At 57.7% G+C, this 27,537-nt stretch overlaps 13 protein-coding genes across 13 annotated transcripts; 8 read left to right on the top strand and 5 right to left on the bottom strand.

Moving 5' to 3' along the window:
• Positions 1-286: 286 nt before the first annotated feature.
• PG986_010391 (uncharacterized protein) lies at positions 287-2,071 on the top strand (the record flags this gene model as incomplete). Its single annotated transcript, XM_066846613.1, has 5 exons — positions 287-457; positions 524-729; positions 792-1,317; positions 1,385-1,624; positions 1,691-2,071. 5 exons carry the CDS (start codon positions 287-289, stop codon positions 2,069-2,071), a joined length of 1,524 nt encoding a protein of 507 aa, XP_066696104.1.
• Positions 2,072-2,576: 505 nt separating this feature from the next.
• Positions 2,577-3,245, bottom strand: PG986_010390 (uncharacterized protein; the record flags this gene model as incomplete). Its single annotated transcript, XM_066846612.1, has 1 exon — positions 2,577-3,245. The coding sequence occupies one exon, from the start codon at positions 3,243-3,245 to the stop codon at positions 2,577-2,579; it is 669 nt and encodes a 222-aa protein (XP_066696103.1).
• A 2,505-nt stretch (positions 3,246-5,750) lies between these two features.
• On the top strand, positions 5,751-6,167 carry PG986_010389 (uncharacterized protein; the record flags this gene model as incomplete). Its single annotated transcript, XM_066846611.1, has 1 exon — positions 5,751-6,167. One exon carries the CDS (start codon positions 5,751-5,753, stop codon positions 6,165-6,167), a length of 417 nt encoding a protein of 138 aa, XP_066696102.1.
• A 62-nt stretch (positions 6,168-6,229) lies between these two features.
• PG986_010388 (uncharacterized protein) lies at positions 6,230-6,454 on the top strand (the record flags this gene model as incomplete). The annotated part of the gene is made up of 1 exon (XM_066846610.1): positions 6,230-6,454. One exon carries the CDS (start codon positions 6,230-6,232, stop codon positions 6,452-6,454), a length of 225 nt encoding a protein of 74 aa, XP_066696101.1.
• A 934-nt stretch (positions 6,455-7,388) lies between these two features.
• Positions 7,389-8,465, top strand: PG986_010387 (uncharacterized protein; the record flags this gene model as incomplete). Its single annotated transcript, XM_066846609.1, has 1 exon — positions 7,389-8,465. One exon carries the CDS (start codon positions 7,389-7,391, stop codon positions 8,463-8,465), a length of 1,077 nt encoding a protein of 358 aa, XP_066696100.1.
• Positions 8,466-8,908: 443 nt separating this feature from the next.
• Positions 8,909-10,104, bottom strand: PG986_010386 (uncharacterized protein; the record flags this gene model as incomplete). The annotated part of the gene is made up of 2 exons (XM_066846608.1): positions 8,909-9,779; positions 9,812-10,104. The coding sequence occupies 2 exons, from the start codon at positions 10,102-10,104 to the stop codon at positions 8,909-8,911; spliced, it is 1,164 nt and encodes a 387-aa protein (XP_066696099.1).
• Positions 10,105-10,993: 889 nt separating this feature from the next.
• On the top strand, positions 10,994-12,682 carry PG986_010385 (sugar 1-4-lactone oxidase; the record flags this gene model as incomplete). The annotated part of the gene is made up of 1 exon (XM_066846607.1): positions 10,994-12,682. One exon carries the CDS (start codon positions 10,994-10,996, stop codon positions 12,680-12,682), a length of 1,689 nt encoding a protein of 562 aa, XP_066696098.1.
• Positions 12,683-13,775: 1,093 nt separating this feature from the next.
• PG986_010384 (Protein-glutamate O-methyltransferase SPCC1393.13) lies at positions 13,776-15,387 on the bottom strand (the record flags this gene model as incomplete). The annotated part of the gene is made up of 4 exons (XM_066846606.1): positions 13,776-14,718; positions 14,774-15,004; positions 15,068-15,201; positions 15,289-15,387. 4 exons carry the CDS (start codon positions 15,385-15,387, stop codon positions 13,776-13,778), a joined length of 1,407 nt encoding a protein of 468 aa, XP_066696097.1.
• A 1,316-nt stretch (positions 15,388-16,703) lies between these two features.
• On the top strand, positions 16,704-17,522 carry PG986_010383 (uncharacterized protein; the record flags this gene model as incomplete). The annotated part of the gene is made up of 1 exon (XM_066846605.1): positions 16,704-17,522. The coding sequence occupies one exon, from the start codon at positions 16,704-16,706 to the stop codon at positions 17,520-17,522; it is 819 nt and encodes a 272-aa protein (XP_066696096.1).
• Positions 17,523-18,953: 1,431 nt separating this feature from the next.
• Positions 18,954-19,160, top strand: PG986_010382 (uncharacterized protein; the record flags this gene model as incomplete). Its single annotated transcript, XM_066846604.1, has 1 exon — positions 18,954-19,160. One exon carries the CDS (start codon positions 18,954-18,956, stop codon positions 19,158-19,160), a length of 207 nt encoding a protein of 68 aa, XP_066696095.1.
• Positions 19,161-19,200: 40 nt separating this feature from the next.
• Positions 19,201-20,861, top strand: PG986_010381 (uncharacterized protein; the record flags this gene model as incomplete). Its single annotated transcript, XM_066846603.1, has 3 exons — positions 19,201-19,778; positions 19,853-19,988; positions 20,055-20,861. 3 exons carry the CDS (start codon positions 19,201-19,203, stop codon positions 20,859-20,861), a joined length of 1,521 nt encoding a protein of 506 aa, XP_066696094.1.
• Positions 20,862-21,455: 594 nt separating this feature from the next.
• On the bottom strand, positions 21,456-21,832 carry PG986_010380 (uncharacterized protein; the record flags this gene model as incomplete). Its single annotated transcript, XM_066846602.1, has 2 exons — positions 21,456-21,476; positions 21,650-21,832. The coding sequence occupies 2 exons, from the start codon at positions 21,830-21,832 to the stop codon at positions 21,456-21,458; spliced, it is 204 nt and encodes a 67-aa protein (XP_066696093.1).
• A 2,775-nt stretch (positions 21,833-24,607) lies between these two features.
• Positions 24,608-26,098, bottom strand: PG986_010379 (Alpha/Beta hydrolase protein; the record flags this gene model as incomplete). The annotated part of the gene is made up of 3 exons (XM_066846601.1): positions 24,608-24,885; positions 24,950-25,991; positions 26,075-26,098. 3 exons carry the CDS (start codon positions 26,096-26,098, stop codon positions 24,608-24,610), a joined length of 1,344 nt encoding a protein of 447 aa, XP_066696092.1.
• Positions 26,099-27,537: the final 1,439 nt, after the last annotated feature.

The following is a 27,537-nucleotide window of genomic DNA, read 5'->3' as shown; positions in this document are numbered from 1 at the left end:
GCCCCGTCGGGTTTCGCGGTATTGAGGGGCCGAGACAATCGTCCGAACACACAGGGGCTAGTCCGAAACCTGAGCACACATTAGATAACAGGTCGGACATGCTGCCGATCTGGCTCTTGGCATGCACCTCCTCATCCCAATGGAACCCAGTCTGGTCACTCGAAACCTCGGTGAACAGCTTGATAACATGAGGCATGGCCGCCGGGCAACCCCGTTTTTGTGACATGACGTCTAGACTACTTCTTTCGCCTATTTAGAGCATCGTGTTCAGGAACCGCGATCGGCTATGGATACCCATTCTGAAGACAAACCAAAAGATGGCGTACTACCCGTCAATCCCACCGCGGCGCAGCCACCGATTAAAGAAAAGGGCCAAATACTTGACGTCTCTGCGGCATACACCCCGGAGGAAGAGAAGCGAGTGCTTCGGAAGATCGACTGCACCGTTCTGCCAATGGTGAGTCCACCAAGACGACAGCAACCCAATGCGAATCGTGTTGCGCGCCACTGACTTTACCCCAAGATGTGCATCGTCTTCCTGCTCCAGTACCTGGACAAGCAAAGCCTCAGCTACGCCTCCGTGTTCGGCCTCATCACCGACCTGAACATGACGAGCACCCAGTACTCCTGGTGCTCCTCCATCTTCTACGTCGGCCAGCTGGTCGCCGAGTATCCCTTCATCTACCTGATGAGCAGGCTGCACCTGACCAAGTTCGTCGGCGCCACCATGTCAGTCTCCCCTTCATGCCAATTGCCAGCTGCAAGTCGCAACTGACCTTAACGCCCTTCAGTGTCATCTGGGGCATCATATGCATGTACCTCGCCGCCCCCCAGGACTTCGCCGCCTTCGCCGCCGTCCGCTTTCTCCTCGGCTTCACCGAGGGCGCCGTCAGCCCGTCCTTCGTGACCATGACGGCCATCTGGTACCGCAAACACGAACACGCGACGCGGACGGCGCTGTGGGTCAGCATGAACGGGGTCGCGCAGGTGCTGGGCTGCCTGCTCATGTACGGTATCGGCCGGACCACTTCCGGATCATCGCTCCAGCCGTGGCGCACGTTGTTCCTCGTGTGCGGCGCGCTGACCGCCGCGGCGGGGGTTGCGTTTTATCTGCTCATGCCCGGCGGGCCCAAGGGCTGCTGGTTCCTGACTCCGCGTGAGAAGGAGGTGCTGTCGTTGCGCATGGCGCAGGACCGCGAGGGTGGGGATAAGACGTCGTTCTCGGTGCCGCAGCTTAGAGAGGCCCTGTTCGATCCGAAGGCTTGGTTCGTGTTTGCTTTTGGTGTTTTGGTGACTATGCAGTCTCCAGTGCTCACGGTAAGATCCAGCATTCCGGACTGACTCGTCTCCCGCTTCCACATGGACTGACAAGGTTTGCCCAAAGTTCGCATCTCTGGTCATCAACACCATTGGCTACGACAAGTTCCAGACCATGCTGTACACTGCCCCATCCGGAGCTGCTCAGGTCTTGCTGCTGTGGATCGGAGTCGCGGGGTGCTGGCTGTTCCCAAACAACCGTACCCTCGTCGTGCTGGCACTAATCATCCCACCCTTCATCGGGAACGTCTTGCTTCTCAAGCTTTCTCTTGACTCGGGATGGGGCATGATCGTCTCTTCATGGCTGGTAAGTCATCCCTTCTTTGGAACTTGCCCGCCGCATCAGTGACTAATCCGCATTTGACACATGCAGGCCTCGTGCATCACGGCGGTCATGTCGCCGCTCCTCTCCCTGGCCGCGTCCAACGTCAAGGGGAACACGAAGCGCTCCGTCGTCAACGCCATGTTCTTCATCGGCTACTGCGCCGGGTGCATCGGGGCGCCGCAGCTGTGGACCGAGAAGCCGCGCTACTTCAACGGTGTCGTGGCGGGCATCGTCGCCTGGTGCCTGCTGTTCGTCGTGGTGTCCTGCTACCGACTCGTGTGCGTCAGGGAAAATGCGGCTCGCGATAAGGCTCAGGAGCAGGAGACCGCCTCCGAAGAAGGTCGGGGCGAGATTGCATTGGATGACCACGGAGCTTTCAGGACGGACTGTACAGACAGGGAGGACAGGAAGTTTCGGTACAGTTGGTGAGGCAGTCGTAAAAGACCAGAGTGGGCGTAGACGCGCTACTGGACGGGAACTGGGGTTCCACATTGGTGAATGCCAGTGGTTCAGGACAAACATGAGACAATTGTGAAAGCAGCTGCTGAATATAAACTGCCAAAAGACACAGATCTGTCACATACGACCATATCCTGCTGAATCCTAGGGATCCCGTCCGCTCTCCCATATATAAGCAGCAGAGAGCCGAATTAGTACTAGGGTCGGTGACGACCTGGGAATCCTCGGTGTTGTATGTTTTTGCTTTTTGCTTTTCCGGGCAACATGTCGGCAAATCTTTTACCAATGCACCGATCCAATATTGTTTTGCCGTACGGAGGGTTTCCAATGGTCCTTTGGATGCCGGTTGCAGCGAGCATCTCAAAAACCGTCAAGACTTGATGCTGCGGTGCGGGCGCACAATTGCATTGGCTGGCTTGCCATCGGTCAATCGGCCCAGGTACTGTTTTGCCCATTCATTACGTCACCCAGTAGATCATTTCCTTGCTGTAATCCATAGGAATTTGACCCCGAAGTCCGGGTCGCTCTCCTCGAGCTTGCCGTCCCCTGCCTCCAGCTCTTCCGCCTCTACAGATTGGAACCCGACATCCTTGACCATCTGCAAGCTGTCCGCGACCGCGTAGCTGCTCCAAAACATGCCGTGGCCCATAAACTCCCCGTGGATCTCCTCCTCGTCCATGGTCGCGAGGTTGAACGCGAGCATGGCGCCGGGCTTGAGCCAGGCGTGGATCTTGGCCAGCATCGTCCTCTGCTCCTTGCGCGGCAGGTGGAAGATTGAGTAAAACCCGACGACCCCGTCGAAGCTGGCAGACTCAAAGTCGAGCGCCAGCATGTCGCCCGGGACCAGGGTCGCCTCGGGGCACCGCGGCGCCGCCAGCTTGAGCTGGGCGGCCGAGATGTCGTTGGCGACGACCTGGGCGCCGCGGTCCAGCAGCATCCGCGTGATGGGGACGCCGGCCCCGGCGCCTAGCTCCAGGATGCGCGGCGGGGTACTCGGCGACGGCGATGCGGACGTTGCCGCGTTCTGCAGGACCTTGTCGGTGTAGCTCTCGCGGGGCGAGAGCTGGCCCTCGACCCAGGCCAGGTACCAGTCGGCGATGCTGTCGTAGGCCTGCTCGACCGTTTTCTGGGGGGTGTCGTGCATGTTGTTGTTGACCGGCCGCCTTGGCCGTGTTTGGGGAGTGGCAAAAAGAGAGCAAGCAATTAGGCCCAATGGAAAGAAAGTTGACTGGACGGTCCCCAGGGCGGTGGAAACTAGCTCGTCCCCAGAAATAAAACCCACGAATGTATCCACTATATCGTCGGTACCAAAGTCTCGGGGCGGCTGGACGAATGACAAGAATGGAGACAAATGATAGACTACCGCTGTCTTTCACATAGCATAGTTTCCAGCAAATCTTTCGATTTAACCGATGACAGCCCCCGTCAGCGAAGGTCAGGCCTTGCTGCCTATTTCGCCGACGCTGTGGCACAGCAGACCCCTCACTGTAGTGGTCTAGACCTCCGAACGATAGACGGAGATTTGCTGCCGAATCCACAATTATCTCCGGAGGATCGACAACGCTGTGGAGTCGATATTGGACGACCGCCATCCACGGGCATTGGCCCGGCCGCCTCAGGCACCGTCTGCTATCTCTCAACATCTTCAATGCAAGCGTTTGTTTAGACCTCGGCTTGGAGCTATCCTTATACCGTGAGCTGGGGTGTTCTCTGTTGTGATACTTTCATCTCTGGGAGTTTCCCCTAGGTTCCTTGTGGAGCTATCTTGTTGGTCTTTGACAACCTCTTGGGACAAGGTAGTAGATGTATCATGAGAACCCATTCTTCTTTAGGCAAACGGTTCGACCCAGGTTCATTCCATGTCGCTACGACACATTTCTAGCAAAGTGGTTCATCTCAGGTATGACCGGGACGATGGGAAAGCTGGGGAAGAACTATAATGTCTGGTTAGCTGTATGGAAACTAGGATTTCAACAACGACCTCGCTGGTTTCCTGGGTATCGACAGCTGAGGCATGCAGCTATGCTCCTTCTACTGGTGACTGATTCCCAGTCACTTGCCCATCGCTGGGGTACCCCAGGCTTGCATCAATTCGCTGGCTAGGGAGCATATTCAAGTTCAAGATTATAAATTAAAATACAATCTAATCTTCTGGGATGAATTTATATTTAACCCTTCTCAACCTGACAGACATAACACAACCAAAGTCGGAGTAACGAACATGGCCAACTTCCTCACTCTCCCCCGTGAGCTTCGCGACCAGATATACGAGCTCTGCTTAGTTAAAAGAGGATCTCTTTCCCCCTGGAGAGAACAGTGGCTGCATAGCTATCACCTCGGTCTGAATACAGGGCTTCTGCGCGTGAGCAAGACTGTTTACCACGAGGCCAGCCTGGTGTTATATTCCCAGAACATCATTGATTTGGCATGGTTTGAGAGGATACCCGGATTCCTACAGGATATTGGCCCGAATGCTGTTTACATACGACATGTCGTAATCGGATTTCCACACTTTCGTTCGCTTGAGCCCGGTCATGTCGCGTTTCGAGACGACAGCGGCGACGACCTTGCAGCCATCCGGAGTAGCTGTACCCACCTGGACACGCTTACAGCAAGCGGGCGGTATTGGAATCCGTTGCAATGGTGTTACACCAAGCCTGAGGTCATCACTGAAGTTCTGAACCTGATTGATTCTCATTTCAGGACGATTCCTTCCCTTAAAAAAGATCACGATCGAGGCGAACGAGGCTTTGGCCTGTGACCACACTAAGAGAGAACTAGCCAACCACGGATGGACAATCAGTGCGGAAGAGAATTCACACGACTTTTTCCTTGACTATATGGAAGAGCAACGTTTAGTACATCCCGTCTTGGCTTACAAAACGAAGCGCACCTATGCCTTTGCTGATGGCGCCTATGACGGCGAGTAAGACCTCTGCTGGTAAGAGTATCTTGCACAATGTGGTCGTTTCGTCTCTTGACAATGTATACCGGTGCTTTGGAGGTACAGTATGGGATGACTACCAAGCCATGACAACTCATATCGGCACCTCAACGGTTAATGATCTGGTGTTAGCGGTGCTTGCTCACCCATCTCAACTAGCAATACACATACATGGCCACTCAAAGCAATGCATCTAGATCCATGTGAAACGTCCAAGAGAGCAGTTAAATTAATGCAGCTTTATGAATATCTCTGTTAGTCTGCCCCATGATTGGCCTGTCACCCCTAGGCTGTGGTTTCCACCATTGCCGTGAAGCCTCGAGATGCATAGTTCAGTGCATAAAAAAGGATGTGCATACAACAAGATCTAATCCGGGAAGCATGATACAGTTCCATGACGTAGGCACAGCCAGAACGCGTCAATAATGTTGTTACTAATCCTGTACGATGAAGCTTTCGTTCTCGCTGGGCTGCCATGCTATTGATCGGAAATGAGCAGGAAACTAAGTTTACCCAACGATGGGTCAACCAAGGATGTATTTCACTCTTTACCCAGTCGCAAAAAGTCAGTTCCGAGTGCAGGTCCCAGCCGCGTATTGTGATAAACCCCAGGCTATCCCGCCTGCTCGAAAAGTGATGAGTTCCCAAACCCTTTCGATTCAACTCGACATAGAAATCGCCACCAAACCATCTTGCCTCTCCAGCATGCCTAACCTCCCCGATCTGCCCCGCGAGCTTCGCGACCACATCTACAAATTCTGCTTGGTCGACAGTAAATCTATCCCCCCTTGGAGATGTTCCTCCAAACTAGCGACCGGGCTTCTCCGTGTCAACAAGACCGTCCACCGCGAGGCCAATCTAGTGTTCTACTCCCAGAACATCTTCGACTTCAGCGACGCCCACCCCGACCAGGTGGCCCGCCTCCTCGACCGCATCGGCCCCGCCAACGCGGCGCAGATCTGCCACATCATCGTCACCTTCCCATATCTCCTAGGCGTCCACGCCCGTCCCCCGTGCCGGCGCTGGACCCCCGCCCCGCCTACCTCCTGGACGCGGCGGTCCGGGGTCGCTGCACCCGCCTCCGGACCATCACGACCAGCCGCTGGCACTTGCGTGGCCTGATCCCGTTGTGCAGCATACGCGACGAAGCTGACCAGGGCGAGGCCGTCACGACCGCCCTGACCATGGTCGATTCGCAGTTCCGCAGCCTCGTCCCGGCCGTCCGGAACATCATCGTCGAGGCGTACGACGACAGCGACCCCGATGACTACGTTCGGCGCGAGATGGCGAGGCTGGGATGGACGGTGAGCGCGGAAGTCAGATCGAACGCGTGCGGCTTCTTCCTCGGGGACGGATTTTCGGATTCGGTTCCGGCGCGGAATGAGGGACGGCCCTGTTTCTGTGGCTGACTACAAAAGGACGAGGGTCATGAAGGATGACAGGTCTGTTCTTGATGATGGCCTTGGTTATGACTACTTCCCAAAGGGTTCATCCGAAAGTTCTCAGATTGCGGTAGAGATGCTATTTCCTGCGAAGCCGTGGAGGTATAATGAGATGGGTGATTAGGTGCGGGTCAGCTGAAGAGCCTTCATGTTAACACACCAACGGTCGGGGTTGACAGCGATGCTTCTCCAAACTCGTCTCTACCTAGGCGGTAACATGATCGCTTCCCACAATGTAACTCGGATTTCGACCATGATCAGGGATTGCCACTCGTGAACAAATATGTAGTCGAGCGGCACGGCCGGCGAGTTTTGTTGGCTTGGGTACGACGGTCACGGTATGGAATCCTACGCACTGGCAACGAGGTCCTGGCCTCGGCAGGATTCGTAATCTGCCGTAGGCGACGAGCGCAATGCCCCAATTTGGAGACTCGTGGGTTGCCCCGACTTCCCCTTTTGGAAAATGAGACATGATTGATAAGTCCTGACGAATGCGATTTTCCCACCCCCTCGCGTCACAAGTACACAGGTAATTCCACATTGCTGATGGTTTTCGTCCCTAGAAGCTCATGTGTGCCATTAGATAAGAACGCGAGACAACGATCGATTTCCCAATGGAGGAATATCTAATTGCGGAGATTGGCTACGAACCACTGGGAGGATGTACTAGGGGTGCGCGGAATTACATGAGTGGTAGTGATGTAGAGGGGTAAGACATCTCAAACCAGCTGCTTTGCAATGCTACGCTGAGAGTATATAAATATCCGGTTACAGCGCTCCAAATTTATTAGGTCTTCTCCATGACGATCATTGACAGTCTTGTGCCAAGGGGATGAACTGCAACTCGTGTGCACTCTCTCCGGGCCTCTTATGGTCTGCTACTTAATATCAATCCATCAAAATGCGTGGGCCTTTTCTCGCTGCGTTCGCCGTCACTGGCGCTGTAGCCCAAACCCCTGAAATCCGAACCACCTCCGGGACCAGAGCCATCACCAGCGACCACTATGAGTGCAAACGCCTGTTCGGCAGCGGCGGCACGGCGCCCAGGTCGCTCCCGACCGTGACGGCGTCCAACCTGATCCTCCGCACCACCACGACGGAAGCCCCAACGACCAAGCCGTCCACTGTCACGGTGACGGGTCCCGCCAGCACGTCCACCCTGCTCACGGCGACGAAGCTGGTCGACTACATCGCGACCGTCACCTCCGACACCAAAGTCGTGAAGCTCGACGGCCCCACCACGACCTTCGCCACGGCCACCTTCGCCATCACCGAGTGCACCAACGGCGCCGCGCCGCCGCCGCATTCCACCGTCACCGTCTACAGCGGCGTCTACACGCCGGTGCCCGGCCAGGCCACGACCCTGCCGGCCAGCTACCCGACGCAGGTGGTCTGCCAGACGACGCAGAACGTGCTCCTGACCTCCTTCCTCACCGTCCTCAGCGGCGTCGTCACCACCACCACGAACCCCGTCACGACCATCACCGACCGGGCCGCCACCACCGTCCCGTACACCTTCACGTGGGCGACGCAGACGGCGTGGCGGACGACGGTGACGGAGAGGTCGACCACGCTCGCGGCCGCGAGCACGACACTTACCGTGCGTACGTCGTGCGCACCCACCGTCACGAAGACGTACGCGGCCAAGTGCGCGCCCACGAACCTGGTCCGCGACCACGACGGGCAAGGGCTGTGGTGGAACTACCTCGACACCAACGCCACAAAGGTGGTCGCGCGCCGGTTCGACGGCGACGCGGCGGCGTGCTGCCAGGCCTGCGTCGAGAACGCGGACTGCTCGGCCGTGGAGGTCAGCACCGGGGGGGTTTGCAGCCTCTACTTCAACCACGACGCCAGTTACAAACCCGTCTGCGGCTCGGTCGGGTTCACGTACCGGTCGCTGCCGGATATTTGGCCGGGGCAGGGGATTTGGGCGCAGGACGGGTGCGGGGAGGCGCGGCGGTTGGGGCCGGGGGAGTAAGTTGGCGGGCTGGCTCGGGATGGACTTTGACTGCTGGTGAGATTTGTAGCTTGTTACGTTAGCTTATATACATGGACCAAACCATGGTGTAAGTCACTGAGCAAGGGTTATTGCCAATATGTCTCAAAGTGCCGAGCCATGTAGGAGGGTATCCCCAAGTTCTCGGGTGGACTTTCTCCCGCATGTTGCACTTGGATATGATGAAGTCTTTCGAGTTTTTTTTCTTCTTTTTTTCTTCTTTTTTCAACACAAGCTTATGTTTATTCGGTATCAATTCCAAGTACAATGCCTAAACCAAACTACAACTTTAAGTACCAGTCTACCGTCCAGCTTGGCTTGTCTACTGCATAGCGCTCAAAGTTGAAACACAAGGAACATATTATTGCACGCCAGCCCTTGATGCCAAATTCCCGAATAGCTGGCAAGACTGCGAGTTAAAAACACTATATGGAACTCCTCTGAACCGCCCTCTCATTGACAAACCCCGGCTCGGGACTGGCCCAGCTGTAATCCTGCCACTCCCCCAACGCGGGCCACAGCACCTCCCGCACCAGCCTGCTCGTGCCGGCAATCCTGTCCTTGCTTTCCGAAGGCGCCGACATGTTGTTCGGGAAGTCCAGTGACCCGAGCACGCCCTCCCACTCCCGCACCGTCTCCTCCAGCTCGTCGACCGAGGTGACGCCCATGACGCTGCCTCCGACGGTGGCGGCGCCCTGCACGCCGGGCAGCTGGATCCCGACGCCCGCGAGCGCGCCGACGCGGGCCCACTCGTAGAGCGACCAGCGGATGGCCACGGCCTCGAGCCGCTCGCCCGCCGCCGCCGCCGCCGCCTTCTCGGCGAGCGTCTTGCAAGCCACGCGAAGGGCCGGCGGCGACGGATGCCACTTCGCCAGCGGCGAGCCCGACTTGGTCTCCGGGTCCGGCGGGATCCCGGTCGACGTCAAGAGGCCCATGTTCAACATGCTCGCGTTCAGCACGACATCCACGCCCGCCGCCTGGAGGCGCCGTACCGGACTGCCGCTGTCATCCACGACCCCCATCACCTCGGCCCGGGCCAGCGAACGATTCTGCACCGTGAAGTGCCCATAACTGAGCACGGCGTCGAGCGGCGCGCCCGTCTCGCGCAGCACCATCTCGGCGAGGTCGCATAGCACCAAAACGGGAAACCCGCTGATCCCCACGGCGCGGACCTCGGGCAGGCGGCGCAGCTCGCGGACGGCGTCGAGGACCTCGGACGCGGAAACGAACTCGACGTCGTGCAGGTACACGAGGTCCAGGTAGGGCGTGTGCAGGCGCTCCAGGCTGCGCTGGATGCTGGAGCGGATGTGGGCGGGGAGTAGTCGAACTCGCGCGGCGCGATGCGGCCGGCTTTGGTGATGATGGCGTACGACTCCCGTGCGACGCCGCCGGCTCCTTGAGCGACGGCTAGGGCGTCGCCCAGGAGGATCTCGGAGGGGCCGTAGTAGGGCGAGGTGTCGAAGGCGGTGACGCCGAGCTCCAGCGCCCGGGACACGATTCGCCGGTAGGGCATCTGTAGGGGATCGGCAACATATTGGGTGTTGAAGGTGGCTGTCCCCAGGATGAGGGGAGGCAGTCGCTCACTGAGCGGACGGCTCTGCCGACTTGTGACTTTCTCCATTGGGGTATGATGTGTAAACAGAGATTTATGGGCTACCTGGGAATGCGTATACATCCAGCTGTGTAGATGGTGCTGTGGTGGTCTAAGAAAGCAGATGCAGTGCTTGTTGCCTTTGGTTTGGGCTCTTAACAGTACGATGCCGTTTGCTTATGAAACATGATTCTGATTACCAAGCTTCCTATGCATCTGGCAAACACTGATTGCCATGCTCTGCTTCGGGTGTCATCAACTTCTATACCGCATCTCCTATAGCATAGCTGTCATCGCCTGACAAGCAAACATTCATGCTGACAAGGTGTTGTTTCTTCTTGGCAAAAACGGAAGTATCGCAGCAAGTCCTGACTCGGTCATGTTTCTCGCATAGGCAGCCACAAAAATAGATACTTCCCAGCGGGCTTACCCCTGCTAGGGGGAGGTGCATGCAGCAGCTGCGGGTCGATCTGGCGATCATGGGACCCCTACCCCTGATCAAACACCTGATGCGCCAAGGCCTGGACGAGATCGATCCCACACAGTGCAACTCTGCTCGATTCGACGTGACTTTCTCTTGCTGCAACGCACACGGGCAAATGTCATCCCATCTGATAGCGTCCGTTGATGACGGGGTATCCCCAACATCTATTGCGAGCACCGGAATGCCGGCGTCCCGCATGACATCTGCGACTCTGCCCAGCGCGCCCAAACGCACCAAGAGGGATTGCTCAGAAGCCAGCATCGTTCGATGTGAGCGATTTCCCCGTGCCCCATTCCCCTCATCGCTGGTGGAAATTGACAGACCACTTCACACACAAACAGAGGATATTTCTACAAGCAAATCAAATTCGTCCTGTGGTCACTTACGGAAATCTCCATACACAAGTCGAGTCGGCGAATCTAGAGTAGCAACAAAATGGCCCCCTCGTCGTCGCCCACTGCGATGGACGCCCAAGCCCAGAGAATCATCGACGAAGTCGTCGGCAAGAGCGGCATCCCCTTCCACGCCCGCAGCGCCTACACGCACGCCACGTGGGCCAAGACCTTCTCCTCCCTGCCGGAGCTCTACCTCGAGCCGGAGACGCAGGAAGAAGTCGAGCAGATCGTCAAGCTGGCCCGCCTGTGCCGGCGGCGGCTCACCGCCGTCGGCCACGCCCACTCGCCGTCGACGCTGACGTGCACGAGCAGCTGGATGCTGAGCCTGGACAAGATGAACCGGATCCTCTCGTTTGACGGCGCGACGGGCGACGCGACCATGCAGGCCGGCATCCGCCTGTTCCAGCTCAGCGACGAGCTCGCGGCGCGCGGGTTCGCCATGCCCATCATGGGCAGCGTCAACGAGCAGAGCATCGCGGGCGTCATCAGCACGGGCACGCGCGGCAGCTCGCTCAAGCACGGCCTGCTGTCCGAGAGCATCTCGTCGCTCAAGATCACGCTCGGCAGCGGGCAGACGGTCACTTGTTCTGCGACCGAGGACCCGGACCTGTTCCGCGCCGCGCTGCTGTCGCTGGGCGCCCTGGGCATCATCACCGAGGTCACGTTCCGCGCGGTGCCCGCGTTCGCGCTGCGCTGGGAGCAGACCATCGATGCCGACGCCCGCATCCTGGCGGCCTGGGACACGACGCTCTGGACCCAGGCCGACTTCGTACGGGTCTGGTGGCTGCCCTACACGCGGCGCGCGGTCCTCTGGAGGGCCGACGCCGTGCCGCAGGCGGACCTCGACAGCGGCAAGGAGAAACTGCGCGACCCGCCGGTCGGCTACTACGACGGCGCCCTGGGCTACCACATCTACCACAACCTGCTGGCGCTGTCGCGGTGGGTGCCGCGGATCGTGCCCTGGATCGAGTGGTTCGTCTTCGGGCTGCAGTACGGCTTCCGCAACGGCCCCTCCACGACGACGAGCGCGGTGCAGCCGAGCGCCGAGGCCTTCTGGATGAACTGCCTCTACAGCCAGTACGTGACCGAGTGGGCGATCCCGCTGGCTCGCGGGCCCGAGGCCCTGGCGCGGCTGGGCGCCTGGCTCAACCGGCTGAAGCCGGGCGACCCGGGCTGCGTGGACCACGGCATCCCCTTCAGCGCCGAGGGCGTGTACGTGCACTCGCCCGTCGAGGTGCGCGTGTGCGACGGCCGCGCCCGCACGGGCGCGGCCCAGAACGACTGGCCCTGGCTCGACTCCACGGTCAAGGACGGCCCGACGCTCAATATCAACGCGACCATGTACCGCCCCTACCTGCGGGACCCGCCGGGGCTGGATCGCTGGTTCGCGGGGTTCGAGTGGCTGATGCGCGACCTGGGCGGGCGCCCGCACTGGGCCAAGAACTTTGGCGTCACGGCGCAGGAGCTCGCGGGCTGGTACGGCGAGGATTTGCTGCAGTGGCGGCGCGTGCGGGACGCGGCCGACCCGGACGGGCTGTTCGTGGGGCCCTGGCACCGGCAGCACGTCCTCGACCCGGAGGCGCCACGATACCGGGCCGAGGAGGTGGAGAGTGGCAGGGTGAGCGCCGGGCCGCGGACGGGCGTTACGGTGCATGGGCAAGTGCAGAGTCTCAACGATGGAGAGGCGGCGGTCCATAGCCGACAGGACTCGGGTGTTTCGGCCGTGTAGTAGTTGATCAAAGCCATGTGGTGGCGTACTTCATTGCGGGGGAGGGGGTTAAAAGTGAACCTACTTGATATTCACGTTTGCAAGCAGGCTTTAGCAGTCGTTTTTTCAGTAGGCCACAATTCTTGTTCCCGCGTCAGATTTGTTTTCAGACGGTGGTCTACTTTGCTATGGGGATAGCCAATATTCCGTTAGGTCTCACATCTCTGATCCCATTCAGCAGTTTTGTCTATTAAATTCGTTTGCGCTGCGTTTTCTTACCCCAGATTCATATATTGGCCTCAATGATGCAGCATTATTATCGTCGATGACGTAGACTCATGACTAAAGGCTCTCTTCTCATGCCTCGGCACTTACTCGCATGTGGTCCATCCCATATCGGCGGCTGATGCCAAGAGTACTTTATATGGCGTTTGCCAAGAGGCCGCTGGGAAAATAACACGTGGGATAAAGTTAAGTAGCCGGAATAACCGTTCAGATTATATTGCATCTGGAGTATCGAGATTGTTGGTGGAAATGTAACCTGTTCATCGAATGATGTCGACATGAAGGGCCGCTCTGGGCGGTAGGGATGGCGTTACCGTTTCTTGGGAAGCCAAGGCCGAGACGAAGGGTCTGGACCCCCATCGTACGATGCCTTGATGCCTGCGCCCTGTCCGAAGCCCCCGTCTTGGCCTTCTTACATGCATGACTCGCCCTATGCTGTCTCAAAGCTTGAGAGTTTTGGGCCAATAGATGGGCACCGTTTCATACTTCAGACGAAGAGCTGAGAAGCCTTCGGTAACAGTAACATCGAGTGCCCCATTCGACACAGAAGGTTGGGGAGGTTATGGTGTTGATGTGAGAGATATGCCATGTAGAGAAATGACGAAAAGATTCATTTAGGCGTCTGATGAACGATACGCATATACAATCCAACCACCTGTACAGACTCTTGGACGGATAGATTTTACAGGCTAACCGTCATTAAAGTGAGATTCAAAAAGAATGAGATGAACATAAGTGAACAACAAAAACCTGAAACGTTGAAATTGTAGATACATGTTTGCTATACCAAAGAATACCCGCTCCTAAAGCAACAAAATTCCATCGGTAACTACCGAGCCTGAGAAAACTGGATCACAGCCCACTTGCCGCTCCACGCCCATCTACGAGGCGGCCCGCTGAAGGAGGATCCGGCAGCAGCAGCAGCAGCAGAAGCATCATATTCAGGATCGGTAGCAGAGCGAAGCTCCTCATCCTTCCCGGGTGCCAGCCCGACCACCACATCAGCCTTGCATGTTCGTAACGCCAGCACGTTGAGGTCCGCCATGGAAGATGCGGGAGAGTCTTCCGTCTCCCTACCACCGGGCGCCGGAGCCGTGATGGCCTCGACAAACGGCGTGGTGGGCGACCAGGCCCGGTCGCCCGTGAGCTTCCGGTAGTTCAGGTCCCCCTTGAAGATGACCAGATCGCTGGCGCGGAGCTCGGCGAAAAGCGCCGGGTCCGCGCGCGGCAGGGCAGCGAAGCCGTACGGGAGCGTCCAGAAGGAGCTCGTGCGCAAGGAGAGCCGGCCTTTCTTCCGGAACCCTTCGAGTTGGGATGAGAGAAAGGTGAGGTCTCCCACGACGCTGCTGCTGTCGCTGCTGGTATCCCCGAAGAACCTAGCTGGATCATGGAGAACGCCCGTGATGGCGTCGAAGTCCGCGGGCGTTACGTCCGAGACGAACCAGGGGATGTTCTTGGGATGGAATATGACCTCCTGGGCCAGGCCCGAGGAGAGGAGATGGCCGGCGAGGAGCAGGTCGACGTACAGCTCAAAGCCGGAATTGTCCAGGACAATGTCCACCCGTGAGGGCTTCCCGGCATCTTGGGCGCGTCGGAGCTGATCGTAGACCCGTGGCAGATCGTTGACGAGGATGTTGCTCTCCGCCGCCTTCCTGGCCTCGGACCCCTGAAGCTTCTGGATATCCTCGTACGAGAGGTTCGTGAGCAGGGACAAATCCGTGGCGTTGCCCCAAAGGCAGACCTCGAAGATTTCCCGGAAGAGGATCTCCTCGCTGCCCGGGGCCGCTGCAGCAGCATCCTTCTGTTGCGTGGCAAGACCCCCTGTACCGGGCGGCGAGCTCTGCCACCGCGGGCAAAGACCGAAAAGTGTCCATCTTCTGGTTCATGAAAGCATCATAAGCATTCCAGTGCTCTGACAGACTGAAGTAGGTGCTAATCCGCTTGAACAGATAACACTCGCAGAACAACCACGGCGCGTCATGCCACGTCTGTTGGCCCGAAGCCACGAGTTCTTCGTTGTACGCCGCTATCTCGAGACTGCCGTCATCCTTCAAGGGGCTATTTTCTGTTAGTCACAGCTGCTAGTCGTAATCATGGTTCGTGCCCGAGTGTTGTTCTTACCAAAGCTCAGCACCTGCCAGGATCTCATTCTTTAGGTCTTGGATGCTTGCTAATATGGCACAGCCCTCGTCCACCTTGGACTTCACATGTACGTGCTGGAAGACGGCTTTGCCAAGATCGTCAGCAACGCCCGTCTATCTCACGTGTTAGTCAAGATGGCAGCTGAGATCGTACAAGATCGTAAGAAGGTAGCTAGGTTGGCATCATTTTAATATACTCACAACTATGGTAGGCCATCGTTTTCTTGCCGTCTCATACCCGAAGGAGGATGGATCGGCGGTGGAATAGGGGGCAGGGCTGGCTGTGGCTGAGTGAGACATGGTTGGCTGCTAAATGGACAATGGCGTATGACTGAGACAAAGAAAAGTGCTGATTTCGAGACTTGCTAGAGATTGGTAGATGGTGGTGTCCAGTGAGATCGATCTGGTCAGTCCCAGTCTACGGTGTAAGTACTCGCCGCTGATTGACTACCGGCCTGCGCTCTTCTCCGGCTTGGTCCCGGCAGACCGGGATGGGTTCAGCGCATCCCGCGGGATGTGTAGATGGCATTGTTTGACAGGCGAGAACGAGGGCTATACTTAGCATTTCCGACGTGAACCCCGCAGAGCCAAGACAAACAGTCAATGCCATTGTGGGGACGGCTTGATGCAGGTGCAAATCGTGCGTCACGCACGTGTTAATCATCTACGGACAACCTGAGGCGACATGGGGCAACCATGGGCCGGAACATTCTGGGCCCGCCGTCTTGTGAATCTCGCGAAGGCCGTGGGGATGATGCCCGCGCCGAGAATCTCTGATTGATTGGTAGACCAGATCCAGAACCTCGCCGCACGACGGACAGGGATGGCCTCGGCCCCGGTCCCCGGCCCAGACGAAACGTTGAAACATTTGGCATAATCTCGACAGGGCTCCCGGGCGGTTGGGGACACACAATAGAACCCGGATTTCCCCGACACTCGCCCAATGCGGCGGAAACGATAAGGGGCCAGGGTTAGATAAGAAAGTGACAATAGAGTTTCCTACGGGTATAGCACCGGCATACTAGGAGAACGGCCTGGCTATGCTATTGAGACATGGTTCATGGCTGACTGCCCCTTGGGAACGACTTCCCCGAAACCTGGCCCAATAGAACCCTGTCCGCCATATTGGGGCAATGGCCCCCTCTCTTCTGCCGTTCAGCATACGGTTGAAACATACATACGTATGTCGTCATCCCATGATAGGTTCCAATGGGAAGGGCCCGCATGAACCTGATCAGGGGTAGGTGTTCGAGATGCCCACGCCCTCGGCCTCGGTAATATCGGCATCTGTATTGGCTTGGGAGGCGGCAAGTAAGTAGTCATGAGCAATCACATCAGATCAGAATGTATAAGGCAAGAAGCATTCCCAAGATAAGTCGTGAACAGACACACAAGACATTCAATCTTCCAGCATCCAAAACTACTGCTTCTTCTTCTTCTTCTTCTTCTTGTTCCTCCCAGCCGGTCTGATTTACAATATCAAGCCGTCATTTTAATCGGTTTCAATATCTGAATAACAATCCATACATTCAGTACCTCATTCTCCTTCTCACCTTTACCTTGTTTCTCCTTGACTTCGGCCAGCTCGAAGCCTCCCCTTCCATCCTGACATCAAGATGGTTTCCTCGCCCATGAACCGCAAGTCCGAGTTCACGATGCTGAAGCCCCTGGACATCACCCGTCTCTCCTCCCCGGACTGCTCGAGGATCTCGTCTCCCAAGTCCCCCTCGTCCACGGCCTCCTCGTTTATGAAACCCACCGCCCTGCCCGAGCCTGAGCCCGCCACCGCGGACCGCGTGGCCGGGGCCTTCCACGTCCTGGCCACCGAGGCCAAGTCGCTCCTGGCCCTGAGCCACCTGTACGCGGCGCACCCCGAGGCGCAGGCGGGCTTCACGCAGGCCATCGAGGCCATCACCCGCCAAGGCGGCGACGAGCGCGGCAAGCTCGTCCTCTGCGGCGTCGGCAAGTCGGGCCACGTGGCCAAGAAGCTCGTGGCGTCCTTCAACAGCCTGGGCATCCAGACCGTCTACCTGCACCCGACCGAGGCGCTGCACGGCGATCTGGGCGTGGTCGGCCGGAACGACACCATGATCCTCGTCACGTACTCGGGCAAGACCCCCGAGCTGATGCAGCTGCTGCCGCACATTGATCAGGCCGTGCGCGTCGTCGTCCTGACCTCGGCGACGCGCCCGGCCGACTGCGAAATCATCCGCCACCGCCCCGACGCCGTCCTGCTGCCGGCGCCCTGCTACGAGGCGGAGAAGGCCTCGTTCGGCGTCAACGCGCCCACCACGTCCGTCACCATGGCCATCTCCGTCGGGCACGCGCTCGCCATCGTCGCGTCCCGCGAGATGTACCGGTCGGTGCCGGCCGTCTTCGCCAAGAACCACCCCGGCGGCGCCATTGGCGCTGGCTTCAAGTCGGGCTCTTCGTGAGCTCAATGATCGTACTTATGTTTCTTCTGCACATACATGTTACTTTCTTTTCTATAGAGCAGCTTTTTGGATTATTGTTCTTTGCTAGAGTCCGGGACGGGGCGCGAATGGCTGCCGACGCATAGATGGCATCTTTCTTCATTCTGTTTTTTCCGTTCCTTGCCAGACAAGACCGCCACCGTATATAAGTTGTGTGTCCTTTTCGTTTTGGACACAGCTGCAAATATCGATACACTGTACATAACGAGATACGAACAGAACGATGCAACGAGTTTTCAATTTTATAGATGACACGACTGAACCGCACGATGTAGCCTAATGACTCTTCCAGTGTGAAATGCCTTGTGGAAATTGTTGCTATCAACATGCCTCAAGGGCGATCGCTAATGCCACGAACCATCTACCGCAAACCTATTCAGTGAATGTTTGTTTGTTGCGCTCAAAGCCAATTGCACCTGTTTATGCTTTCCCAAGTAGGATGGGCACATGCTGGGATGTTCATGCCAAGTAGTGCCAAGGGCGATCACGTTCATCGACTATGTGGAAATCCTATGCCTGCCAGAAAGGGAAGGGAGACGGGGATGTCTAGAGACAGCGGTGAATCAGAGTTTCCATGCAATAACACCACTGCCACAGAGCAAACTTCACCACTTGCAGTGCGCCGTTATAGGCAGGGATACGGCCGGCCGCGGGCGCCGACCGACTGGCTCGCACATGAAACCCGTGACCTGCCATCCCAATACGTGATCCTTGGCACGGTGCAACATCGCTTGGCGTGCATGGATTCCTTTTCCAAGATCCCGGCACAGAACAACGCGGCGGCGGAAGCTGCCTGTGAGTAATGCGCCTCGGTTTCTAATTATATGCGCGTGAGTCAGTCGCCATGTGGATCTAGATTCCCGATAAACCTGCATGTCCATCCCTTGGCACATGCAAGGAATACCTGCCCAATTCGGAGGACCCGGGGCAGTGGCGGCCCAGAACAACGGTTTCGGGGATCTGATAGAGCCTCGAACTCGTCCCGATATTGGTCCATGGGGATCCATAGGGGTGCTATATTCGATACAGAGGCTGGCCTGCAGACAAGCAACCATGTCGTCAAACACACTGGGATTCTATATCGAGACGCCGTGTCCATTGTTCGTTTCTGTTCGTTCCAGGGCGCTCGGTATCAAAATGTTTCATGCGCTCGCTCTGTCGCTCTCTCGCGGGACGAGAAACATGTGGAGTCCCGAGTCTAGCGAGCGCGACCTGCTTGAGTGTGTTTGTGCTCTCCCCCGTGTCGACATTGGTAATCATGGGAGACCACCATGCTGAGTTCACCGTACTGATATCATTTGCTTCTTGACCATCCTCACGATAAGCCACGCCCTTTTCCCCTGATGCGTTATCGTTGTTCCTTTCTTGCTACTGGTTCCTCCCGTTACAGCCATGGCAATGCCCAAATCGCCGACGGTGTCGTTCGCACCCGAGGTGGGCAGAGATTTTGCTCCGCCGGGCGCACTGCCGCCCCCCCAGGCCGAAGCGGCCTGCCACGTTTCGCCAGAGCTGGCTGTTCCGGCAGTCCATACCAAGCCAACGGACATGGAGGTCGTCGTTCCGTCTGCCTGGCGGCGGCGGTGGCGGCGGACGAGCTGATCTCATGGACCTCAACAAGAGAACCTCCATTTTCAACACGATGGCCCAGCACCTCGACCAGATCTTCTACCAACAGTCGGCCCTGCCGGAGCAGTGGCTGTTTGAGATTCCCGATTACAACTTCGCCGACCTCATCGAGATCAAGGACAAGGGGAGGAGCACTAAGCACGAGGCCTTCTACGAAGAGGAAGACGAAGACGACGAAAAGGAGGAGAAGGCCAACCCGGACCCCAAAAAGGACCTCCAGGGCTTCAAGGTCAACTTCGCGCCGCGCCACGACCCGGCCAACCCCAAGTGCTGGTCCACGGCCTACAAGGTGACCATCGTGGCCGGCTTCGCCTACACGGCGCTGTCGACGGGCATCTACTCGACCGCGTACTCGAGCGGCATCCCCCAGATGTCGACGGAGCTCCACGTCGCCGACCCGTCGCTGCCCTCGCTCGGCATTTCGCTGTACCTCGTCGGCCTGGCGTTCGGGGCGCTTATCATGGCGCCGCTCAGCGAGACGTTTGGGCGGCGGCCCATGTACATTGCCGGCCTGTCTACCTTCGTCGCGCTGATCCCGGTGGCGGCGCTGGCCAACAGCTTCCTCGCCGTGCTTCTCGCGCGGTTCTTTGGGTTAGTTTCCCCGTCTCACATGAAACCGTCTCGCGTCCCTCGATTGCGCTTACTGACATCTCATGTTTCCTTAGGGCTGTGGCTGGTAGCGTCATGCTATCCAACGTGGCGGGCTCCATCATCGACATCATCGAGCCGGGCTACCTTCCGCTAGCCCTGTCGGTGTATAACTTTGGCCCACTAAACGGACCCGTACTCGGTCCCCTTGTCGTAAGTGACTCACGCCCAGCCCATATGGTGGGAGACATATCTGACATGGGGATCTTGGGCCAACAGGGCGGCTTCCTCGTCCAAGCCTTCGGCTTCCGCTCCCTGAGCTGGCTCTCCTTCATCACCTGCGGCCTCGGCGCCGTCTTCATCATGACCATCCCCGAGACCTACCGCCCCGTCCTCCTGCGCAAGCTCGCGGCGCAGCGCCGCGCCGACGAGGGAGACGACCGGTTCTGGAGCGAGCACGACGCCGACGGCCGGCTGCCCCTGTTAAGGCGGGTCCGGACGGCCGTGTCGCGGCCCTTTGTCCTGTCCTTCACGCAGCCCGTCCTCGCGTTCTGGAACGTGTACATCTCGGTCATCTACGCCATCGCGCAGCTCGCCTTCATCGCCTTCCCCATCGTCTTCACGCAGCTCCGCGGCTGGTCGACGGCCATGTCCGGCCTCGCCTTCGTCGGCATCTTCGTCGGCATCGCGCTCGTCCTCGCCAACGAGCCCCTCCTGCGCCGCCTCGTCAACCACCCGCGCCTGCACTCCAAGAACCCGGACACGGGCCGCCCCGAGCCCGAGGCCTCCGTGTCCGTCGTCTGTATTGGCGCCGTGCTCGCGCCCGTGGGGCAGCTCTGGTTCGCGCTCACGTCGCTGCCGGTCGAGGTGCCGTTCTACTGGAGCGTGCTCGCGGGCGTCCCCTTCGGCTTCGGGTTCGCGCTCGTGTTCATCTACGGCACGGGCTACGTCTCGGCCGTGTTCGGCCTCTACGCGACCTCGGCGTCCGCGGGCAACTTGGTGTTCCGCTCGCTGTTGGGGGCCGCGCTCGTGTTCGGGGGAAGCCCCTGTTCGCCGCGCTCACGCCCCGGGCGACGGGGATCGTGATTGGGGCCGTCGAGCTCGCGCTCGCGCCGATACCGTTCATTTTTTACAAGTACGGCAAGAGGATACGGCAGCGGAGCGCGTTGATACGGGAGCTGGAGGCCAAGGCGAGACAGTCGACGTAATAGGCCGGGAGAGTGTTGTAATGTTAGCGATATCCAGCGTTTTGCCGTTTTGTCAATGTAAGTAGGAACACTTCTGTAAAAATAAATGCACCCGAGCCTTGATTGAGGTCGCTTCGCCAAAACCGAGATCCGGGAGGGGACGTCTACTGGAGTCTTTGTGTTACACGCACACAGTCTGACACTGCCACGGCGAAGACTGTCGAAAGCTTTGAGCGCTTGTTGGTGGTTTGTGAAAGTGATAATTGATCCAACTTGATTATAATATTGTGTAAGACTCCAAAAGAATGACGTTGCCGTCCATATTCCCCATATGACTCCCGACTTGACTGGCAAGCAGGACAGCCGGATGGATATCCATAAAACCATGAAAGTCCCCAAAACAGTATGCTAAACATTGTGTAATCTAATCCCATAGCGCCGATTCGACCCCTTCTAGTGATATCCCAAAGCCAGCCCGATTGGTGGTATGTGCTTAGATGGGCGCCCAGTTGTTCTAGACACGAGAGAGAGAGAGCAACGCGTTAGCTATTATCGATCGCTCAAATGGGACCCCAGTTTCCGTCCTGACGACCTTGGTGTTAATAGTAGTGCGACAGCCACGTATTCTTTTTCTGGCAGGGACGTGGTAAAAGGGGAAGAGGGGGGGCAGGCAGCGGTTATACATACGGTGGACATCTCCCCATCAGCCTTCACATCCTTGAGCACCTCGCGGGGCAGCTCGAACCTGGTGGGCTGCTTCTCGGCCTCGGCGACCTTGACGGCCTCGGTGTTGGCCGAGGCGACGGCCGGGGTGGGCGCGGCGAGGACGGCGGCGGCGGCCATGCTCAGCATCAGGACGAGGAACTTCATAGTGGTGTTCTGGGAGGGGGACATGTAATTGTTGTTGGCTATAGGATGGTGGTGATGAGAGACCTCGTAAACTGAAGTGGCTGAGTGGCAAAGATAGGTGATGGTGAAGAGATCTTAGTGTGAGTTGGGCTTAGGTGAGTGTGTATATGTCTGTATGTAGTTGATGATGTGTGATGAGGACGAGGATGAAGATGTTAGCTTGCTTGAAGAGGATCCCACGAACAGGTCTATATACGAGTCGTTCATCATCAAAGTCCTATACGTCCCCCACGGGCATGGCCTCCTTTTCCCCCAACGACCCCTTTGCCAGCAACAGCTGACTCGGAACTCCGTTGCCTGGTTCTCACCCACACCAACATGGCTCATCACCGCTCGACTGTCTATTTGGAGCATGGCTGGGTAGGATGGGGGAGTGAGAAAAGGAGACAGGCAGCCGCGGGCCGTGCCATGAACGACCGCCCGTTCTGGTGGCCTGGCGTCGGCCTTCCTTTTCCCAAGACTGGCTCAGCCCTACAGGAGGTGGAGGCAGTCCGCTTCGCAGATACGGCCCTGTTACAGTAAGAGGACCCCTAAATGAGTGCCCGCATTCTCGGCATCAGCCCGCTCACTTACCTGCATTTCCCCTGTCAGCACGTGGCCTTGCTTTGACGAGAAAAGGCTCTGTGTAGCCGAGTGCGTCTAGCCTCGACCGGTTTAAAAAAGAAGCGCGCGCGTGTGGGTAGTTTTGTGCTGGTCAGGCTGGCTCACGTAGGACAAAAAGGGGGCTAGTAGTCTTACTGCCACGTTTTATTTTGTCCTCTTGGTTCCTTTTTGGGGGAGAAAGCTCTTCTAGTGCTCTACTGCTTACGTTGCTGATGTCGGCGATTAGGGAGCCCGGAGTTTCTAGCCCAAGTGCTTTTTACTTGGGCCAAGACGCGCTGAGCGGGCGCTTCAGTAGCCCAATCACCGTGGATTTTCGGCCCAATACACAATTGCTCACTAGAGGTTCAAGCAAACAAGGCGGATGACGTACAGTCAATCAATTGGACACTTTCGGCGTGGGCATTGTTACTCTTGAGGATGCAGGGTCGAGGGGTCGTCTCGCTGCTGCTGCGGGTATGGACGGGGCTTTGAACAGTAGCACAAGCGATGGTATTTGGGGGTTCATGATGGCGGGCGGGGCGGGTGTTGCATCGCCTACGCCGTGTCACGTACATGTGTTTCACGATGCAGGCCTTGTTCGGTGTATACACATCTGGGCATCAGGAGCCGAACGGTTCTCGCTTGTGACTGCCACGATGCATATTCGTTAGGCAGTCCCAACTGTTGTGTCCAGATCCGGCAGCCAAGCTCAGGAATCACGAGTTTGAGATGGAAAGGGGGTTAGTTGAGCCCCCGAATCCGCAGTAGGAAGTCCGCCGTATGTAAGTAATCAATGTCAGCTTCTGCAGGATCTGACGGATCCGGAATGCGTCGGCCGAAAAAGCTGCATTTCGCAGCGGATATCGCGAAAGTTGAGGAAGCGCCGGGAAAGGGCCGTTGGGACCAGAACCATGCCATTGAGCAATGGGAATCTGCCCAATTGGTGGTCTTTCTTCCTTGTCGTAGGCATGGATGGCGACAGGGGTTTTGGCTCGGCACACTGCGCCGCTCGCGCCGCCGCTTCCTACCGGGCGGGAGGATGGGAAGAATGAATCTAGATGCAGATTTGACCTGCTCCCTCCCTGGGAAACCCGCGTATACGGCGTTGGGGTCGGTGGCAAGGCACATATGCAAGCAAACGAACGTCTCGGAGACCTCTTGTGGCTGACGGGGGCCGAGTAACACTTTAATGAAGCCTCAATTTGCTTGCGGCGCCGATGAGCCTAAAGGTCTAGGCGGGGGGCATGAATCTGAGAACTTTGGACCCAGAATAGCCGCACTATTTGCGTCGGAGTGGTCGCGATGGTGCCACAATACTCTATTCCGTGTAGCAAAGGCTGGTGAGTCGGGATATGGGGTGCGATTCGTTGATCATTTCCTATCACACTCGGTTGTTGCGTTGGAGATCGAGAAAGAGAAACGTGGAGGGGAGGGGGGGAGGGGGGATGGGCAATGTTAGCGTGTGATTCCCCGTAGTTTACCGCTGCCACTGCACTAAAAGGCGTCCACCCTCCAGCCCGTCGGCCCTAGCTAGCCCTAGCCTTAGCCTGGCTTTTGCTTGCCTGGCTCCGTTTATAGGGCTGAGCCCAGAGCCTGTTGCAGAAACAAGCGCGCTGGGAGTAAGTACAGCATCTTACCACCTTTTTGCTTGCGCCGCCGGCCAGCATCGAAAATAGTAGCTCAGCTCAGCTCACGTCTCACCAGTCTACTATCAGCATCCATCCTCTTTATTGGTCCCTAGCCACGGTTCTGCGCCGTACCTCCATGTGCCTAAGTCCTGCTGGCACAGTAAGACCTGCCCGCCCCTGTTATCTTCATCACCCGCCCACCACTCCACTCCATCATGTTCGGACATATCCGTATCATGAAGTCAGAGCCCCGTGATCATGCAGAAGTTCTGAATAGCATTATGGCTTGCGCGAAATCGCATGGGATACTTGAGACTCCGTAACCCGTACTCGATTCGTCCATGGGCGCACCTATCTACGTCAGGTAATCTTCATCAGGTTCAAAGGTACTTGACTTCATAATCTTGATTCAGCGTGAGATCAATATCACCGGTCACTCGTTCCCAATCGCCCATACCTTTTCCCCCAATCGCCCATTGAGCCAACAAGCTAAAATGAACTGTATGCAATCTTCTGCAGCTCCGCGTCAATCTCGGCCCAGAACGCGCAACTGCTGTAATCCAATCTGCCGACCTCCATCTTCTCCCCAACATTGACCCCCCATCCACGCCTCATCGTCGAAAGCAGGCCAAACCCCCGCGTCGCCCGGCTCGTCGCTCTCAGCCATGTTCGTCCACGCCCGACTCATGCCGCGCGCCAGCTCCACCTCGGTCGACTTCAACGTGCAATTACCCCCGGCGCCGGGAGACCGCTGGTCGTGTTGAACACGAAGGGGATCTCGGCCGTGTGCGTCGCGCCCAGGTACTTGATAGAGTCCTCCGGTATGAGCGCATACCACGCGCAGCTCGGCACATGACTAAACACATACGCGTAGGACGGGACCCCCGCGCCGCCGCCGTGCGCGCGCCTTGGTACGCCCAGCACTTGTACGACGCGTCCGTGATGACGGCCTCCATGGCCGCGTAGACCCTGCCGCCGAACTTGTCGGCGGCCGAGAAGGTCTCGTTGACGCGCGAGGCCAGGGGCCCGAAGTTGGACACGAGAAACGCGTCGTAGACGGTCTGGTTCAGCGTGAAGGCGTCGCGGCCGAAGGCCGGGATCACGAAGAGCGACGAGTCGTTCGCGGTCGACCCGAAGATGGCGGGGACCCGCGACCCCGTCGCGGACGGGGAGTGCTGGAGAAAGGTCCCGTCGACGACGGGGCCCCAGCGGGCGCGGGCGCCGTCGTAGACGAGGGGCGTGTAGGAGTTGACGACGGGGTCCTTGGGCATGCCGGCCACGGCCGCCTGGAGCGCCGACGTCGAGGCGGCGCGGAAACAGGGTAGATCGGTGGTGCTGCAGTTCAGACCATCGGCGAACCGGGTCTGCCATTCCTGGACTTGGTCGATCGTGGGCAGATCGCGGCCGCCGCCGGATTGCATGGCGGCGGCGCGCATGACTTGCGGCGCTTCCTCGCGCGACGCCAGCGTGTAGGTGTCCATGGCTCCGGCAGACTGCCCAAAGAGCAAGACCTTGGTCGGGTCGCCGCCGAACGCGGAGATGTTGTCTTGCACCCATCGCAAGGCCAGCATCTGATCCATGGACCCAAAGTTGCCACTCAACCCCAGTTCCTTAAGTGCCAAGAACCCCAGAGGCCCGACGCGGTAATTGGCCGAGACTATGATCGAGTCCACGGCGGCATGGCACCCGTCGTAGGCCGGGTTCGAGATGCCGCCGGCCATATTGCTGCCGCCGTAGAGCCAGACCTTGACGGGGAGCTTGGATTCGGGGGTGGCGGAAGCCGGGGCCCAGACATTGACGAACAGACAGTCCTCTGATTGAGGGCCCTGTTCGCCGAAGGTCTTGTCGAACTGGATGCAGGCCGGCGCCGGCGCGGTGCCGTTAAGAACCCCAAAGGCCTTGTCAATACCCTACGCAAAAGCACCAATCGGAGATCTGCGGTTCGCGCCTCCGCAGCCATACGACAAGAAGGAGTTGACATTGATGTCTTTACATTGACCGCCTGCGACAGTGCCATTCTGTAGATGAACTGTTGGTGCGCATTTCGAGGTTCTGACTGCTGTGCCTAGACTGAGCAACAGCGCAGTACCGAGGTGGGCGTAGAGATGCATCGTGGGCTATGAGGTAAAGGAGTGCACAAACTTGATTCACGCGTTTTCAGCTTACAGTGGCAGCTTGAGAACTTGCATTATTCCGGCTGCCAAGAGCATTTGCTTTTTATCTAGGAAGTAGGCGAACTGATCTGCAGCATACGATAACAACCAATGTGTGAAGGTCGCGTTTGGTATCGTACCGCTGCTTTGGGCCAGTTCAGCACCGCCAACGCCAATGACGTGTCGGTTCATGTTAGCGACGAGCTGGGAATGAACGACTCCCAGGCATTAGTAAAACTAGCTCCGGGTATATACGAGATACCCTGGGAAAGGATTGGCAGGATTGGTGCAGGTGGATATCTCGAGATGGTTCTCAAGAGGCACAGTAGTAAGCAAGCTCCGAAAAGTACCCTCGAAGGATGCGGCACAGGATGCGGCACAGGCAGGCGGGAGGATGCCGCGTCTTTCTTCAGTGGCTAAGCCTAGGGGCTCCATGGCCACACTTGACAGCCAGCGTCTGTATGGTTGGAAGCAATCCGGCATGAGTTTCCTCAAACTTCTCCTCGACAGTGATGTGATTCAAAGGAACGATATGTGACAGAAATGATCCGCCTCATTCCAATGTTGTTGTCGGGAAAGTAGAGCGGCCAATAGTAACCTGTTGCGAACGCGAGAGAGGGGCCTCCGTTGCTCAGCTCCAGCCCCTAAGACTAGCTGCAGCCAAAGGGGCAGGGGGCTGCAGAATGCTCGCTGGACGAACCTTGCTGATGTCCCAGCACCGAGCACGCCGCCGTGCAGGCGGCTTTTAACGGCGCGCATGCTGCCATGTACGAAAATTTCCATTCTCATTTCGAGACCAATATCTGATGCGGAATTCCGATTTCATGCGGGGTCCCGAGTGCCGAACCCGGGCTCGGCATGTACCCGTCCCGTTTGGCAATGGCATAATGGCATGGCAAGACCGAGACTGGAAACTCCCAAGAAGCTCGTCCAGATGCTGCAAGCGACTTTTGTAAAGCCAAAGCGGAAGGCCCGATAGATTGAACATGACGTTTCTCACCAGCCGTAGCTTCAGCAACTATTTCGTTAATAAAGCGCGGTTGCCATTTTTGGCCCAGGGAGGTTGCGGTTCGCTTCGGCGAACACTGTCCAACTACACGGCTGTTTCCCACAAAGCCATGGTTGACTCTTGGAGGCCCTAGGGGACTGTTATGTATTCAAGGCGAGTAACAATGCCATTGTATTGTCGCAGACTGGCACTTACTCAGGGACAGCAATCAGTCTCTTTGTTTGACTTACACGCAACAGTCCTGTTATCGCTGCGGATGTTGATATAAAACCACGACAGCGAGCCAAGGATATC

Source organism: Apiospora aurea, assembly GCF_038362705.1.
Source record: "Apiospora aurea strain CBS 24483 chromosome Unknown utg000007l_segment0_segment0, whole genome shotgun sequence".
NCBI classification, from domain to species: domain Eukaryota; kingdom Fungi; phylum Ascomycota; class Sordariomycetes; order Amphisphaeriales; family Apiosporaceae; genus Apiospora; species Apiospora aurea.
This window is presented reverse-complemented; position numbering and strand designations above follow the sequence as displayed.